General features: G+C 29.1%; 3 protein-coding genes across 3 annotated transcripts; 2 read left to right on the forward strand and 1 right to left on the reverse strand.

Annotated features, from left to right (window-relative positions):
* The first annotated feature begins 2 nt into the window (after positions 1–2).
* LOC107187589 (39S ribosomal protein L42, mitochondrial) lies at positions 3–947 on the forward strand. Its single transcript, XM_015575716.1, has 2 exons — positions 3–166; positions 540–947. The coding sequence occupies exon 2, from the start codon at positions 540–542 to the stop codon at positions 906–908; it is 369 nt and encodes a 122-aa protein (XP_015431202.1). The 5' UTR covers positions 3–166; the 3' UTR covers positions 909–947.
* Positions 948–989: 42 nt separating this feature from the next.
* On the reverse strand, positions 990–6650 carry LOC107187523. Its single transcript, XM_015575642.1, has 7 exons — positions 6571–6650; positions 5851–6012; positions 5391–5620; positions 4185–5319; positions 3040–3144; positions 2919–2956; positions 990–1984 (listed from the first exon to the last, which is right to left on the reverse strand). The coding sequence occupies exons 1-7, from the start codon at positions 6648–6650 to the stop codon at positions 1149–1151; spliced, it is 2586 nt and encodes an 861-aa protein (XP_015431128.1). The 3' UTR covers positions 990–1148.
* A 1228-nt stretch (positions 6651–7878) lies between these two features.
* On the forward strand, positions 7879–13737 carry LOC107187449 (putative ATP-dependent RNA helicase TDRD12). Its single transcript, XM_015575554.1, has 18 exons — positions 7879–8015; positions 8127–8314; positions 8523–8794; positions 9380–9579; positions 9673–9808; positions 9876–10026; positions 10731–10895; positions 11112–11264; positions 11335–11487; positions 11564–11804; positions 11882–12028; positions 12098–12279; positions 12351–12476; positions 12555–12703; positions 12777–12947; positions 13016–13184; positions 13258–13437; positions 13507–13737. Exons 1-18 carry the CDS (start codon positions 7988–7990, stop codon positions 13735–13737), a joined length of 3042 nt encoding a protein of 1013 aa, XP_015431040.1. The 5' UTR covers positions 7879–7987.
* Positions 13738–14018: the final 281 nt, after the last annotated feature.

Below are 14018 nucleotides of genomic sequence, written 5' to 3' on the forward strand. Positions count from 1 at the left end.
CACTATGTACATAAGTGATTTTGGTGATCTTCATCAATCTTCATTCTGAACTGAATACATACGATATATACTTCACTTATCAGAAAGTTAGTGCGTGGAACAGCGTGGAATTTGTTTTCAACACTTATTTTGTATATAATTCGCAGCGAGCGGAAATATATTTAAAGTATGAGCATGTCACATTTCAATGGCTATAGAAAAATGAAAACCTTTACGAAAGTTTTAAAGTTATATTTTAAAAATGTAGTCATAAATTCAATGCGGATTTTCTGCATTTATAGGATATAAGACTGTTAATATTCAATGAAATAAAAAATGAAATCAAGTTAAATGTGGTATCCACAGTATTTATAATTGAATAAAGTCCTTAACAGATAAAACAATTTCTATTTGACATCATTTTTTACAGATTAGTCCTTAAAAATCTACATTTGCATTAACATCCGCAATTTACTAATGAATTCAGTTTTTAGATATAATTTTATTTGTGATATTTTTACACAAAACTATGTTAACAAATTGCTTTTATTTTGAAACAGATGAGTAGAGTGTTATATATTGCACGTACTCTGAATGTATCCTGCAAACGATACTCAAGTTCTATGAAATTACCTCATAACCTTGTTGTGCCACTAAACAAAGAGATGATTGTCTGCTGGCATCCAGAACAAGAATTTCCATATGAACATTCATTACCATTACCAGAAGAAAAGGAAATCTCATCGAAGTCTGTTTTATGCATTGGCAAAAAAGAGATTGCAGATGTTTTCTATCGTAATAAAAAAAGACAAGCAGTTATCGATGAGCTTGCTAAAATGACATATACTACTAAACATAGGTGGTATCCAAAAAAAAGCAGATTCAGGAAAAGGGAGATATTTATAGAACCAGAAAGACCATACTTATAAAAGAGCCCAAGCAATGTATCCTACTGAAGTGATTTTAAACTGTAAAAGCATTAAATAATGTTAAAAAAATCAATTGTGGTACTTTAATTCTTTATTTATTTTCATAATATTGCACTTACTTAAATATTGTTATTAGCACTGCTAAAACTTTATATGCACACATAAAATATTTACATATATTCGTCATTCTGTAATATATACATATTAAGATCTAGCCACTTTTAGGAGTACAATTATATTTTATAAGTTTTCAGGATGTATTTGTCTCTCTCCTTCGCATAAAAAGATTTGCATTGCTTGATACAATAGATATCTTCCAAAGTTACATTTTTCTTTTGTACTCCATGTCGCTGCTATTCCATAATAATTACCACGTTTATAATTTTTTAATTTCTTTAGCCCCAGAGCATCGATCATAGCAGCCTCGCGAGTGTAAGCTTCTACGGGGATAACATTTTGAAAAACATGGAGACAGATAATTCCATGTCCTGCATTCCAAATGTTTAGAATCTGTTGAACTTTTATGCTCTCAGAGCTTTGGTGCGAAATCCATGCAGTGAACGCATCTTTAAGGTGAGAATATGGTCTATTACGTGTACCTTTACCCACATAAAATATAGCAGAAAGGAATGTAGTCCAAATTGCGGACTTCGTCATATGTTCTTCGCGAGAACATAAATCTTTGGTTATGCGTGGATCTAAGAGTAAATAATTAAAACTAGTCTTATTTATTCCTTCTCTCCATTTTCTCGAAGGATCCACTGATGAAAATTCTTTAAAAACGGTTCTTTCCATAACTTTATATCGGCCTAATTCATTTACCCAGTCACCGAACATTAAAGAAGATTTCACTTCACAGCTACAGTCATCTACATCAAACCAGGTCTTAGAAGGAATAGTTTTAACATCTGGTTTTTTCAGACTAGTTTTCTTTTCTAAACATATAAGCCGCTTTAAATATACTTGCTTTGTTGTGTTAGTTATTGGTCCTGGATTGTCACCTAAATCAATTAATTTTTGTTGTAGTTCCTCATTTGTCATATATATATTTACTGATAAATTTAACGATTGGGGCCCTGAAAATATTAACAAAATCCAATCTTGAAATGTATGACATTTGCTTTTTTTTAAAGTTGAAACATGTAGAAACATATAGCATGTATATTCAATCAAACGAACAAAAAAATATTTATTCTACAAAAATCCGCCAAGTTAGTTGATTGAGTATTTGTCCAAGGAAAATTTTCATTATGGTTTTCTATAGCAGATATTTTCTGCATCTACCATCTATATCAATATAGAGGATTAGAACAATACTGCAATGTGTAGACCAGCATTACAGGTGAACAGAACACTCGTCGTGAAAATAATTTAACATATTTACTTGTCATACGCTTAAGTAGAAAAAGGGTAGTCTTGAAAATACAAGTCGCCATGTATGTTTTTCCCTAATTATTGCGGAACTACACAGGGATATAACGTCTGCAGTATTCCTAGCACCACATTATTCTAATGTCTAAGCTTCTGAAGTTATGAACATGAATTCTATTTCTGAAGATGATCTCTTCTGATTAGTTGGCCAAAAATGGTACGACAATAACGATATAGTGAGATTGCAAACAGCGAGATTATAAATAACAATAAGTTTGGCGTTTGGGTTGAGCGGTCAACAAAGAAGCACGAGGGAGTAAAAACCATCGCTTTTATCATGATTATACTAAATGTACTTAAAATATCGTTATTTTCAAAAGTTTTGAAATGAAATACTAGATTTACTACTTCAGTATATCATTACCATCAATTATACATTTCAATTCATTATAACAAGAATTATATTAATTAAATTCAAAATACACATTAATAATAATCTTTTAAATTCTATTAAAATTAATATGCAGACTGATATTAACCGAACAGTGTTTGTTTATTATACTAAATACTACATATCTCTAAATTTTCCAACTTTTTCTTTAATTACTTTATATATGAAATAATGTCATTGAATCTTACATGATTTTTCAGATGCCATACAATCTTTTTTAGATTTCCTGTAATAGAGTAGAATTGATGTTAATTATTAAGACTTACAATTTATATAAATACAGCTAAATGTTTACTTTTAATATCTTACCTAGGAGGTAGTGTATAAACTCTACGTTCTACAAAGGCTATACCTTCATCTAGATCTTCATGTTTATATTCCTCTTGCACGCTAATATATGACTGCGATTTGAAACTGCAAATAATTAATTTATTAATCAATAAATACTAAATAAATAAATTTAGTATTTATTCTTCACTTTTTATTTATAATCTCTTTATTGTATGCTATAAATAATGCCAATATCATCAAAAAGGTGAATGTTAATTCTCTATTGAAAATATATATGTAGTATAAAAGCAAAAACTGTAAAATATATACAGGGTGTTTTGCTATTACTTTTGGTGATACAAAAAGTGTGTCATAAAACAGTTGTTCAATTCATGATGATAAGTATTATAATTAATAATCTGAATTTCAACATCATTACTTTCAAAGTTTTGTTTCATAGTAGCGATATATTTTTGTTATCATATTGATGTAGCAGTAAAAATCGAATTGTGATACATGTGATATGGTATATAGCTTTTAAATGACCTTAGAGGAAGAGCAATCTGTCCGAAGGACTATATAGGTATAAAAGAACAGTGCCAATTGGGATACCTTGCTGTATATAGTTGGCGTGCATTCCCAAAATTACTTCGGGATTTTCTATAGTAATTTTCACTTTCTCTATAGTACATGTTTCCCGATAGTGCTCAGACAATCGACTAAAGTCTACATTTTAGTGATATACTTATCTAAACATTATCGGTAAGATAATGCGTGAAAAAAACATTCATTGTCCCTGTATAAAAATTGTTCTAATTACCTTTGATTATCACAATTGTTACGTTTTTAAAGTCATTTGAGGGTCAACCTATTATATATGCTTAAATTTGATTTTTTGTCAAAATATGCTAACAAAATTATTGTACCATTATCTCAACTAAATGACAGTGTTTTTAAAAGCTCTAGAAAAGTTGGTCTTGTATGTACATTTAAATCATTAATTATAATTGTTGTCCAATTAAATCGAACAACTTTTTCCTTGACACAATTTTTTGTATTCTCAAAAGTAAAAAAAATAGAAACTAAACACTCCGTAGAAGACTAAATCGTGTAATACACGTAAATTATATTAAGTTGTAAGCAAATGCTTCATGACTACAGTATTAATAAATACGATGAATTACCTTGAAAAAAGCACAGTAAAATTTTCTTTAAAAGTATTCAAAGTATTATTACTTTTTAAATCTTCTGAATATTGTTCTTTTAAACTTTTATCTTCTCTGAAGTTTTCTTCATTTTTTCCTATCCAGTCTGCTTTTTTAATTTCTAAGTATTCTACGTTATTTAATTTTTTCATAAAGTCCTCTGTTATTTTATACTTTCTAATACAATCCTTCCTCTCATTGATATTTGGATTTATTGGTATATCATCGTCATATTTATTCTCATGCAATTTTACCGCTACATTTTTGTTGATCTTATATGTCAATTTTGTACGATGATTTTCATCTGGTGACAAAGAATTTGTTGAATCAGGGCTTGTGTTTTCTAATGATGCTAATCTGTCATTTTTTCTCAGTTTTCTAAGTGACGAATACTGCCTATAAAAACGTTTCCTTCTTGGAGTGGATTTCGCTAGTTCTTTCCCAATGTTAAACTCGTCCGATCGAAATGATCCATTTCTCGTCATACATGGTGTGAAAGTTTTGAATTTCGAGTCATTACTTACGATTTTGGGAGATAAGTATCGTTCTTTCTCAACTGCTTTGCTTATTAAAAAATTTGGTGACTTGCTTACAATTGAATCGTTTAGATCATAAGTTGGTACTAACGGAATTTTAGTATTATTAGTTTGACTTAAAATTCTGCGCCTATATTTCGGAGTAGCAGACCGTTTTCTTGTTTTAGTTCTTAATGAAAATTTGTTTTGCATGTCATAAGTCAGGCTGTCATCTGTATTTAATGCAGATAACGGACTTGTGTCACACTGATTATCTTCAATTTGTTTGTTTTCAATTTCCGTATCTTTAGAATTGGACTTTAAAGAATTGGATAACTGATTAATAATTTGATTCAGTAGACATTTTTCTTTATTTATTTCCTCACGAAGTCGGAGTTCTGCAGCATTCATATCACGCTGATTGTTACTGTTTAAGCTATTATCACTGAAATAAAAATGTTCATCTTTGATCTTAGAAAGTCGGTTTTTTTCATTTGTCTGAAATTTATTTTCGTTTAATACGTCGTTATTAATCGTAACAGAATTTGGTAACGCAGCGTATTCTGCGACAAAGTCTCCATTATTAATCAGAAGTTTCTCTGTAGAAAAGAAAAATGTAAATAAAACTTTTAAAACACAATGTTCACAAGTACATTAATTTTCGACATACCAAATGTTACTTTATGTGTAGTCGGTTTTTCTTCGTCTGTAACATTTTCACAATATTTTCCCAGCACTACAATTGCTCCATAAAACTTGCCATCGAATGCGTAATGAAATGGACTACGCCCTTCGTAATCTAAACAAAGAGGATCTCCGCCATTGGCTACTAGCAATTCCAAAACCGTAATTCTGCCCCATGCTGCTGCTACATGAACTGGAGTCAATCCATCCACTGATCTAAATATTGAAATATTTTATTTCCACGTGTAATGTAACAATATATTAAGTATTGTGCTCAAAACAAATGTAGAGGTTTTGAGCACCACTTTAGGTGTAAATTTGAATTGACCAGTTTTTGTGTTCTATATTTGGACAGCATAATGAGGATATTCTAATGTTTAGACACCTAACAGAGATATTGCTAAATAGGTGACTGTATTAGTTTCCCTGATAATATAAGTACTTACCTAACATTCGGATTTCCTCCATGACGTAAAAACAATTTAGTTACTTCCTCTGCAAATGCCTCCGAATCATTACCTATCACTAAGTGAAAAGGTGTCACTCCATACGTCGGAATTAATGTATTGGGATCTGCTTCTTTATTTAAGAGTAAAGTGGTTACTTGCCTGTTTTAAAATAAGTCATTCAAATATAATAATATGTATAAAAAATTTACTATGTTATATGTTTTACAATCAAAATAATATTCTTCAAATTAGTTCTGTTGTGAAAAGACACACTAATGAAGATGTTTCTTCTAATCCCTTGAACAATATCGAAAATTTCCATCTTCTAGAATATTTATTAGATAGATCTCAGTCTTTTCAACATTTTCAACTATGTGGAAATTGTGTTTCTTTAAATGGTTTCTAATCTTTAGTAATAAAAAAAAGTTACACAGACTGAGATCTGAGAAGCAATAGAATTAAAATACAATTGTATTTTTTTCTGAAGCAAAGTCATTTATTGGCAATGTAGTGTAGGGATTTCACATTTGACTATAATTGAAACAATGATCGCTCTATAAGATAAAAACCTTGTAGCACTGTTCTCAGAAATCAGATGTATATTTTCACCAATGTGTTGTTTCTCAAAGGAGCTGTTTTGTTGAAATGTTAAATAAATAAGATTTTATAAATGTAGTCTGACTGTGTATGAAACATAAACTGTGTCAAATTTCTTACTTTATGTCATTGTCCTCTAAGCCATCGCATAGCGAAGAAGCCAAGAAAAGGCATCCTTTTGATTTTAGCATTGACATCATACTTTATATTATTTAGAGTATAAATAATTTTATTTTCTTCATTAATGTAACTATATTATTTTATAAATCACTAGAACCTTCTTCCTCTTGTAATTTTTACATATATAATTATTAGATTCATTAATGATAAGCACTAGAATTGATCCTAAAAAGTAAAATAATAAATGAATAAACATTTCAAAATTTTATTTCTTATATTTTTATTCCAATTATTTTCTCAACTATTCAAATATTTTGTAAATGTAAAATTGTATAAAATTATATGGTCAAATAGAAAATACATTTCTATGTAACTTATCTAATAAATTATTAAAACAAGTATTTGTTGGATGTATGTATATATATAATTTCTAAATATGAATTATATTTCAAAATATGCTTGTTCAAAAAATGTATTTTCTGCATTTAAAACACGAAATGAATAAATAATGTTTTATTTTCATACGAGTTCATACAAACGATATTTTGAAAACGTAAACAAAACCTGTCATACAATAATACATATAACGATAACTTAATAATCGTAATACTATAACTCATTTCCTTCACTGAATTGTTGAAAGTACAACATAAAAATCCAGATCAAATATAAGATACAAAGAAATATTTTACCAAAGACATTCTTTTTGCATGAAACTTTATGTATTTAGTATCAAACACCTTAAACAACTTTATATAAATAAATAGGTTCCTCACCACCTCACCGTTTGTTTACTGTCAAGTTACATGGTGTCACATTCATCGTATCGTACAGTACGTATGAAATAAGTACAGTTGGGAGTTGATAAGTTGCTGAGTCCCAATAAGCCGAACAGCATAGACTAGAAGAAAGAATGGATATCGCCGGCCAATTGTTAGCATTGCAAGGCGTACCGTATGTCATAACGTCATTGCCACGTGACTACTTTGTTATCGCTCTATTTCACTTGCTCTCAGGTGTCCTTTCGCTCTCTTTGTCATCGACGAATTTAATTGGAAGGCCTCTTATGAGCTCCCAAGTATAGGTTACAGTGTTGGGTGTTTGGTTTGGCTCTGCTGCGATGTGCTTGCACGCAAAACTTTTTAAAAATTAGACGTATGTAATAAAAACTTATCTTTACAAGTATGCAATATTGTATATATATTTATTACTATAAATGTATTTATGTATACATATCAGTAAAGTAGTACATAAGTTAAATACTTAATTTAATTCTTAATTAATTTAGATTCTCTTTGTGAGATGACGACAATATTTAAAATTAAATGAAACTAATATTTCGTACCGTTAAAAAGACATAGAAGAGCAAAATTCGTTTGTTTTTGCTACACAACAATTACGACTGGAAAATATTAAAATGAAGAATGAAAGTTTTGATAGCAAAGGTTAAATCTTTTTTAATTTTCTTATGAATGTGGTTCTGTTTTTTTTTATAGATCATAACATGATCTATAAATCTATTACACTACTTACTCGTGCTATTTTATGGTTTGCAGGTATTATCTTACCTTCGACTGCAGTGGCAATTAAAGTAACAAACATTCTAACACCATATTTTATAAGAATCTGCAAACGCAAAGACTATGAAAAGAAATTAAATTTGATTAATAATAAATTATTATTGCTAAGAAAGAGAGGAATATTTAATAAAGACACAAATCACGCAGAACCAAAGATCGGAGATGTAAGAATAAAATTACAAAGGACAATATGAATCTATGCATTACAAATTACAGTGAAAGAGTTTTTTAATGAGCACTTCAATTAATTATGTGTATATTACTTTAACTAAGTTACAATCATAATAAATTCACTTGTTTATGTTACAATTTTTTAAATTGGACATACAAATAAAATTTGTTTTATTTGCTTATTTTTCATTTTGTTTTTAGGTGATTATAGTATGTGATAAATTTAAAAATGTTAATCTTCCTGCCTGGTTATGTCGAGGAATTATTAGTAATGTTTTGAATGATACAGAAAATATATATAATGTTTTTTTATCCGATTATGGAATATCAGTTGAATTGCATAGAGATGATTTTTTTATATCTTCAACTGGCTTGATTGTAGAAGAATATTTGAGTTCTACTGTTGGTTTATATAATGTTTTACCTACTGTGCTAAAGCATAACTCATCAGTAGAAGGGAACACTTCACTTCTGTATGTATAATAGAAATTTGTTTCGAGTTGAATGGATGATTTCTGCATTTTTTGTTGTTAGACACAATGGAGTATTTTAACAATGTATGTTCAAAATGTATTACACTTCTTTCATGTGTTTTCTAATAATAATGTCATCAGTTACGACAATTGTCACCTTACATCATCTATATTTGAAGGGTACAGGGAAAGAAGGATGAGTGTCCACTTAATGTTATTTTGAGTAAAATGAACTTTATACATTGAAGACCTGTAACTAAATATTATACAGTTTTTTCTATTTATTAAAGCCACTAACATTTAACTGACAATACTAAAATCTACAATAAAAAATATATCCATGTGTATTCAAATATTATAATAGAAAATTATGACGTTGGATGATTTCAGAATGCATATTTAAGAAAGTACCTGTTAGAATACTGAATGAGATAATAAAAATAAAAATGCTACTAATGAATTATATAATATGATGCTATAGTGACATCCAACAGAAAATGCAAAAACTTCCCGTTCAGCCTAATGTAACAATTATTAATTGGTTTATCTCTTTGAGATCAGTGATGTTAATATATGTGTCTAAAGGGTATTACAGGAATGGAGTGAATCAGCAGTTCAGTACACAAAGGAATTAATTGTTGCATCCAGTGCAATTTATTTTGATCACTTAGCATCCGATGAGTGTGGTAGACAGTATGGCGAATTTTATCTGAATATCGAAGACACTCTAATAAGATTAAGCGAAGCTTTAATTCTCAATAATCATGCCATTTACATACAAGAAGGTGAATTAATAACTTTCCTCGTTAACTTATTAATGCTTAATTAATATATTACTTTTCCAATGTATTTGTAATTCTTATTTAATATTTATACAGACATAATGAAATTTATAGAAGATCCTAAGAACTGCGAAAAATTACATAAAGAAGTGGTAAATGATGAGACTATATATTATATGAATATTTTGAAAGAGTACAAAAGAGAACATGAATTCGATATACATAATGAAAGGTTCGTTAATAAGCACGAGTAATTGATTATATATTTCTAATTAGTTAATTTGTGTCCTTTACAACAGTTATATAAGAACGCGAAATAAGTTTAAAGTAAAACAGCGATCGCATAGTGACCTAAGAAAAGGGAAAGAAAAAGTATTAATTTATGGCAGAAACAAATATGAATGCTTGGGTACAATTTCAGATCTAAGATTCCCTACTGAAATACATAAGGTATAAATTGGCAATAGCATTATTATTAGATTCGATGAAACTAATGTACAGGGTGGTTCATTAATTTTGACCACTTTTCAAAAATCGCCAGAATTTTTAGAGATATGAAAAAACTTTGTTTACAAAAGTCGTATGGTGTCGAGGAGGCCATAAAATGTTAGTAATGTTTTTGTGAGTGGAGGGTTTTCGGAAATTTCAAAGTCATCTCAATTTTTTTAATCGGCCACCTATACTTTTTTATCTGAAGTGGAATAGGTTGTTTAAGCGATTTAAACGACCTATAATATCAGGTCATTCGATATTAAGTAATAGAGTAAAACACGATTCTCACGTCATAAGAGACTTTAGCAATTTGTCATTTGCAATGTTGCATCGATGCAAACAGACACTATTTCGAACATTACCTATGACATAAAAGTCGTCCTTTTACTTCATTACTTAATATAGGATGACCTTGTATTACAGGTCGTTGAGATCATTTAAACATCCGCTATTCTACTGAGGATGAAAGTATAGTATTCCACTTAAAAAAAACAGAGGTGACCTTGAAATTTCTGAATACCGTCCACCCACAACGAAATTACTACCGGCATGATATGGCCCCCTTAGTATTTTACAACTTCTGTACATGAAGTTCTTTCAGTTCTCCAAAAAAAAAACAGACATTCCAGATGGTTAAAGTTATTGGATATTATCCTTTCTAGGCTTGGAAATCACTGATAAACTCGTCCAGTCCAACGAAAATTCAGTCATATATTTTACCTGCAATAAAAAACGGTTTAGATGTAATAGCAATTGGAGCAGCAAAATCTGGTAAAACTTATGGATACGTACTTGCTGTCTGTGGACTCCTGGCTTCAAAGCTAAATGTACTATTATTATTTTTGAAGTAACTTATTCACATTAATATTTAAAATTATGTTTATATTTGCCTTTAATGCAATTATGAAAATTATATTGATTTTTTATTTTCCTATAAATTTTAAACATTTGATTATATTAATCTTATTGTGCAAGAAGAACATTAGCTATAAAATACTGGTATCTGTAAAATTTATTTTTAAAGCTTTTAAAATTTAAAATAGCTTCCACAAGGTGTGAATCCAGTTGCATTAATATTATGCTCGTCTTCGTCTGAAGTATTGGAAGTTTCTTCCTTGTGTACAGAATTTTTACAAAACTACAAAACTATTAGATGTGTTGCTGCAATTAATGGTAAATCAGAGAGATCATTAGTGGTAGGTAAACTTCTGAAGCAATATTTCTAAACTGAGTACAGGGAAATACATTTAAGTGAACACTTTTCAGGCTGAAATGTTTAATGGATGTCAGATTTTAGTATCCACGCCAAGATTTATAACACGTTTTATGGATGAAAACAGAAAATTGTTGAATTTTGAAAATCTTCGATGCTTAATTTTGGACGATGGTGATGTTATTTTGGAAAAATACTTTGACTCTGTAAATTTTTCCTCTTCCCCTATAAAAGTGTAAAACGTTTGTTCACATAAATATTAAATTCACCTTCTTTTTTTAGATCGGCAAATTGTTTAAGAAACATAAAATTATTTGTAACAGAGAATTAAAACATGCGAATGTAACATTACAAATTATAGTGACTGCAAAACATTGGACGCCGCAAATTAAAAAACTGGCAACTATTTTAATGGACTATCCATACATATGTGTAGCATCTTTCATAGAAGCTACAGTTTTTAAATCTGTACACCCAAAAATGTACATAGTGAATACAAAAAGTAAAGATAAAAAAGTTTTAGGTAAACTTAAAATTTTGTTATAGCTTTCTGTCATTATTTTATTACTATTGTAATAATAATCATAAATTGTTTTACAGACTTATTGGGCAACAAATGTTCTACATTGAGAACTATAATAGTGTGTACAGACAGTGATGAGGCTAAAACCTTACACAAAGTTTTAGAACAGTCCAATAAAGACATTCTTTTAGTACATGATAATACGAATTTTGTTCATTTACAAGGTGGGATAATACAAGTCTTCGTCATATCATTAGTATACTATCATCTAAAGTTTTTTTGTTTTAATACAGGTATTAAACAATATTGGGACGCTTGTGTAAATGATTCCTATCCAGTTCTTATATGTACAGACGAAGTCTTGTCAGAATTAAATATTACAAATGCAATGTGGTTAATACATTATTCAATCTCCCTACGCTGGAAGACGCAATTCAACTTTCGTTTCTCAACACTTTACGATAGTTTGCAGGAGGTACGTTACAATCTCATAAAAAGTTTAAATTTATTTGATTGAATATAATTATTTGATTACATTTTTTTAAGCAAAAGCCCAGATGTAAAGTATCTATTATAGTGGATGAAAATAGCGATATACAATTTTTGAGTATAATAAGCATACTGCAACGTATGAATGTTGTAATTCCTAGGAATATATTAGACACCATTGAGGTATTTATAAAGAATAGTAGAAGACACAAGTTAAGTTAATTTTTCATTATTTTCAATAATATATCTAACATTTGTTAGCATACAGAAGCAATGTTAGAGAAAAACAAAGAAAATTATCCTATGTGCAATAATATGAAGTTATGGGGATTTTGTCATAAAAAATACTCTTGTGCGCTGAGACATAGAATTATTTCAGAAATCGATACACCAACTATAGATATTCGAATGTAAGCTAAAAATTAAATTTTCAAGTTTGACAAAGTATTTTTCTCTACATATGATTTTCTGTTGTTGTTTTAGATTCGACAAAGTAAAGTTTAGAGTAGTCAGCATACACAGTGTCACACAAATTTCTGCTAGGATTATATCGTACATTAAACACGATACATTGGAAGAAATCGAATTCTCAAATGTAGAATACATGCAAATTACTATGAAAATTCAAGAGTTCTATTCATGCGTAGATAACAGGTTCATAAATTATAACTTTTTTTAAAGATTAGTGCTGATATATTTTTTATTTTTATTTCGATGTATAGGAGAAGATGTGAGACAATAGATGTGGGAAGTATATGTGGTCTAGAGGAACCAGTAGACAGTTTTAAAAGAGTACAAATTTTACATATCGAGAGAGAAGACAAGACCGATAAACCAAAGTATGCAGATGTAAGATGTATTGACAATGGTGTACTTCTAACAAAAGTGAATGTACGTGGTGTAATAGAATATAACGAGACAATGAAAAGTAATCAGAGTATAATATATTTTTCGTTTACGATAGGTATATAGATTGTTACACATGCCAGAAGAATTTAGAAAGTATCCAACACAAGTAATAGAAGTATTTCTTGCTGGCATAGCTCCATATGACAATGAATATGTTTGGAATCATTGCGCAATTGACGCTGTATTTCAATGGTTTAAAGAAAATATTGACGAAAGGTCTTACGTAATTGGAACGGTAAATTATATTTTCTTCTGTACTTTATTGTTATAACAAAATGATCACGAGTCAATATTGGATACGCAGGTAAATCTACACTTAAAAAATACAATATGGGTGAACACACTGGAAGTTGGAACAAAATTGATTGGATATAAAGATATAGTTGGTTCTTCTCTGAAAACAGAGTTGTTGAGAAGCGATCATGCTGTTGAAAATCTTAAACATTTAAAAGAAATGTATCAACTTTGCAAAGACGCTGGTTTATCGGAAATTAATGGGTGTAATTTAGATGTTTTAATAAATAAACAAGCATAAATATGTTCACTAAATAATGAGTTTTGTATATTTTTAATACACTGAATATGAAAATTAGAAAAACTAACAAACATCTTTAAGGTTTATTATTAGTGAAACCTTACGTATAATCATTTCAAACGATTTAATTCATTTATTAATTAATATTTATATTCTACAATTTCTAAAATCAAAGCGTTTTTCTTTACAATTAATTTATCATATGAATCTATGTAAACAATATTTATAAGAATTAAATATAAAGTATTGAAAAAATGATTCATATGGATGTACGATTTTCA

This window comes from Dufourea novaeangliae, unplaced genomic scaffold (assembly GCF_001272555.1).
Source record: "Dufourea novaeangliae isolate 0120121106 unplaced genomic scaffold, ASM127255v1 scaffold89, whole genome shotgun sequence".
Classification (NCBI taxonomy): domain Eukaryota; kingdom Metazoa; phylum Arthropoda; class Insecta; order Hymenoptera; family Halictidae; genus Dufourea; species Dufourea novaeangliae.

Bases quoted from the DNA above. Each gene is read 5' to 3' on its own strand.
- LOC107187449 (XM_015575554.1), top strand. From the start codon at position 7,988: ATGAAGAATGAAAGTTTTGATAGCAAAG. The intron at 9,809-9,875 runs GTTCGTTAATAA...CCTTTACAACAG, and splicing joins TTCGATATACATAATGAAAG to TTATATAAGAACGCGAAATA. The intron at 12,948-13,015 runs GTTCATAAATTA...TTCGATGTATAG, and splicing joins TATTCATGCGTAGATAACAG to GAGAAGATGTGAGACAATAG.
- LOC107187523 (XM_015575642.1), bottom strand. From the start codon at position 6,650: ATGATGTCAATGCTAAAATCAAAAGGATGCCTTTTCTTGGCTTCTTCG. The intron at 6,013-6,570 runs GTAAGAAATTTG...ATTTTAAAACAG, and splicing joins TTAGAGGACAATGACATAAA to GCAAGTAACCACTTTACTCT. The intron at 1,985-2,918 runs GTAAGATTCAAT...TAATATTTTCAG, and splicing joins TATGGCATCTGAAAAATCAT to GGCCCCAATCGTTAAATTTA.
- LOC107187589 (XM_015575716.1), top strand. From the start codon at position 540: ATGAGTAGAGTGTTATATATTGCACGTACTCTGAATGTATCCTGCAAA.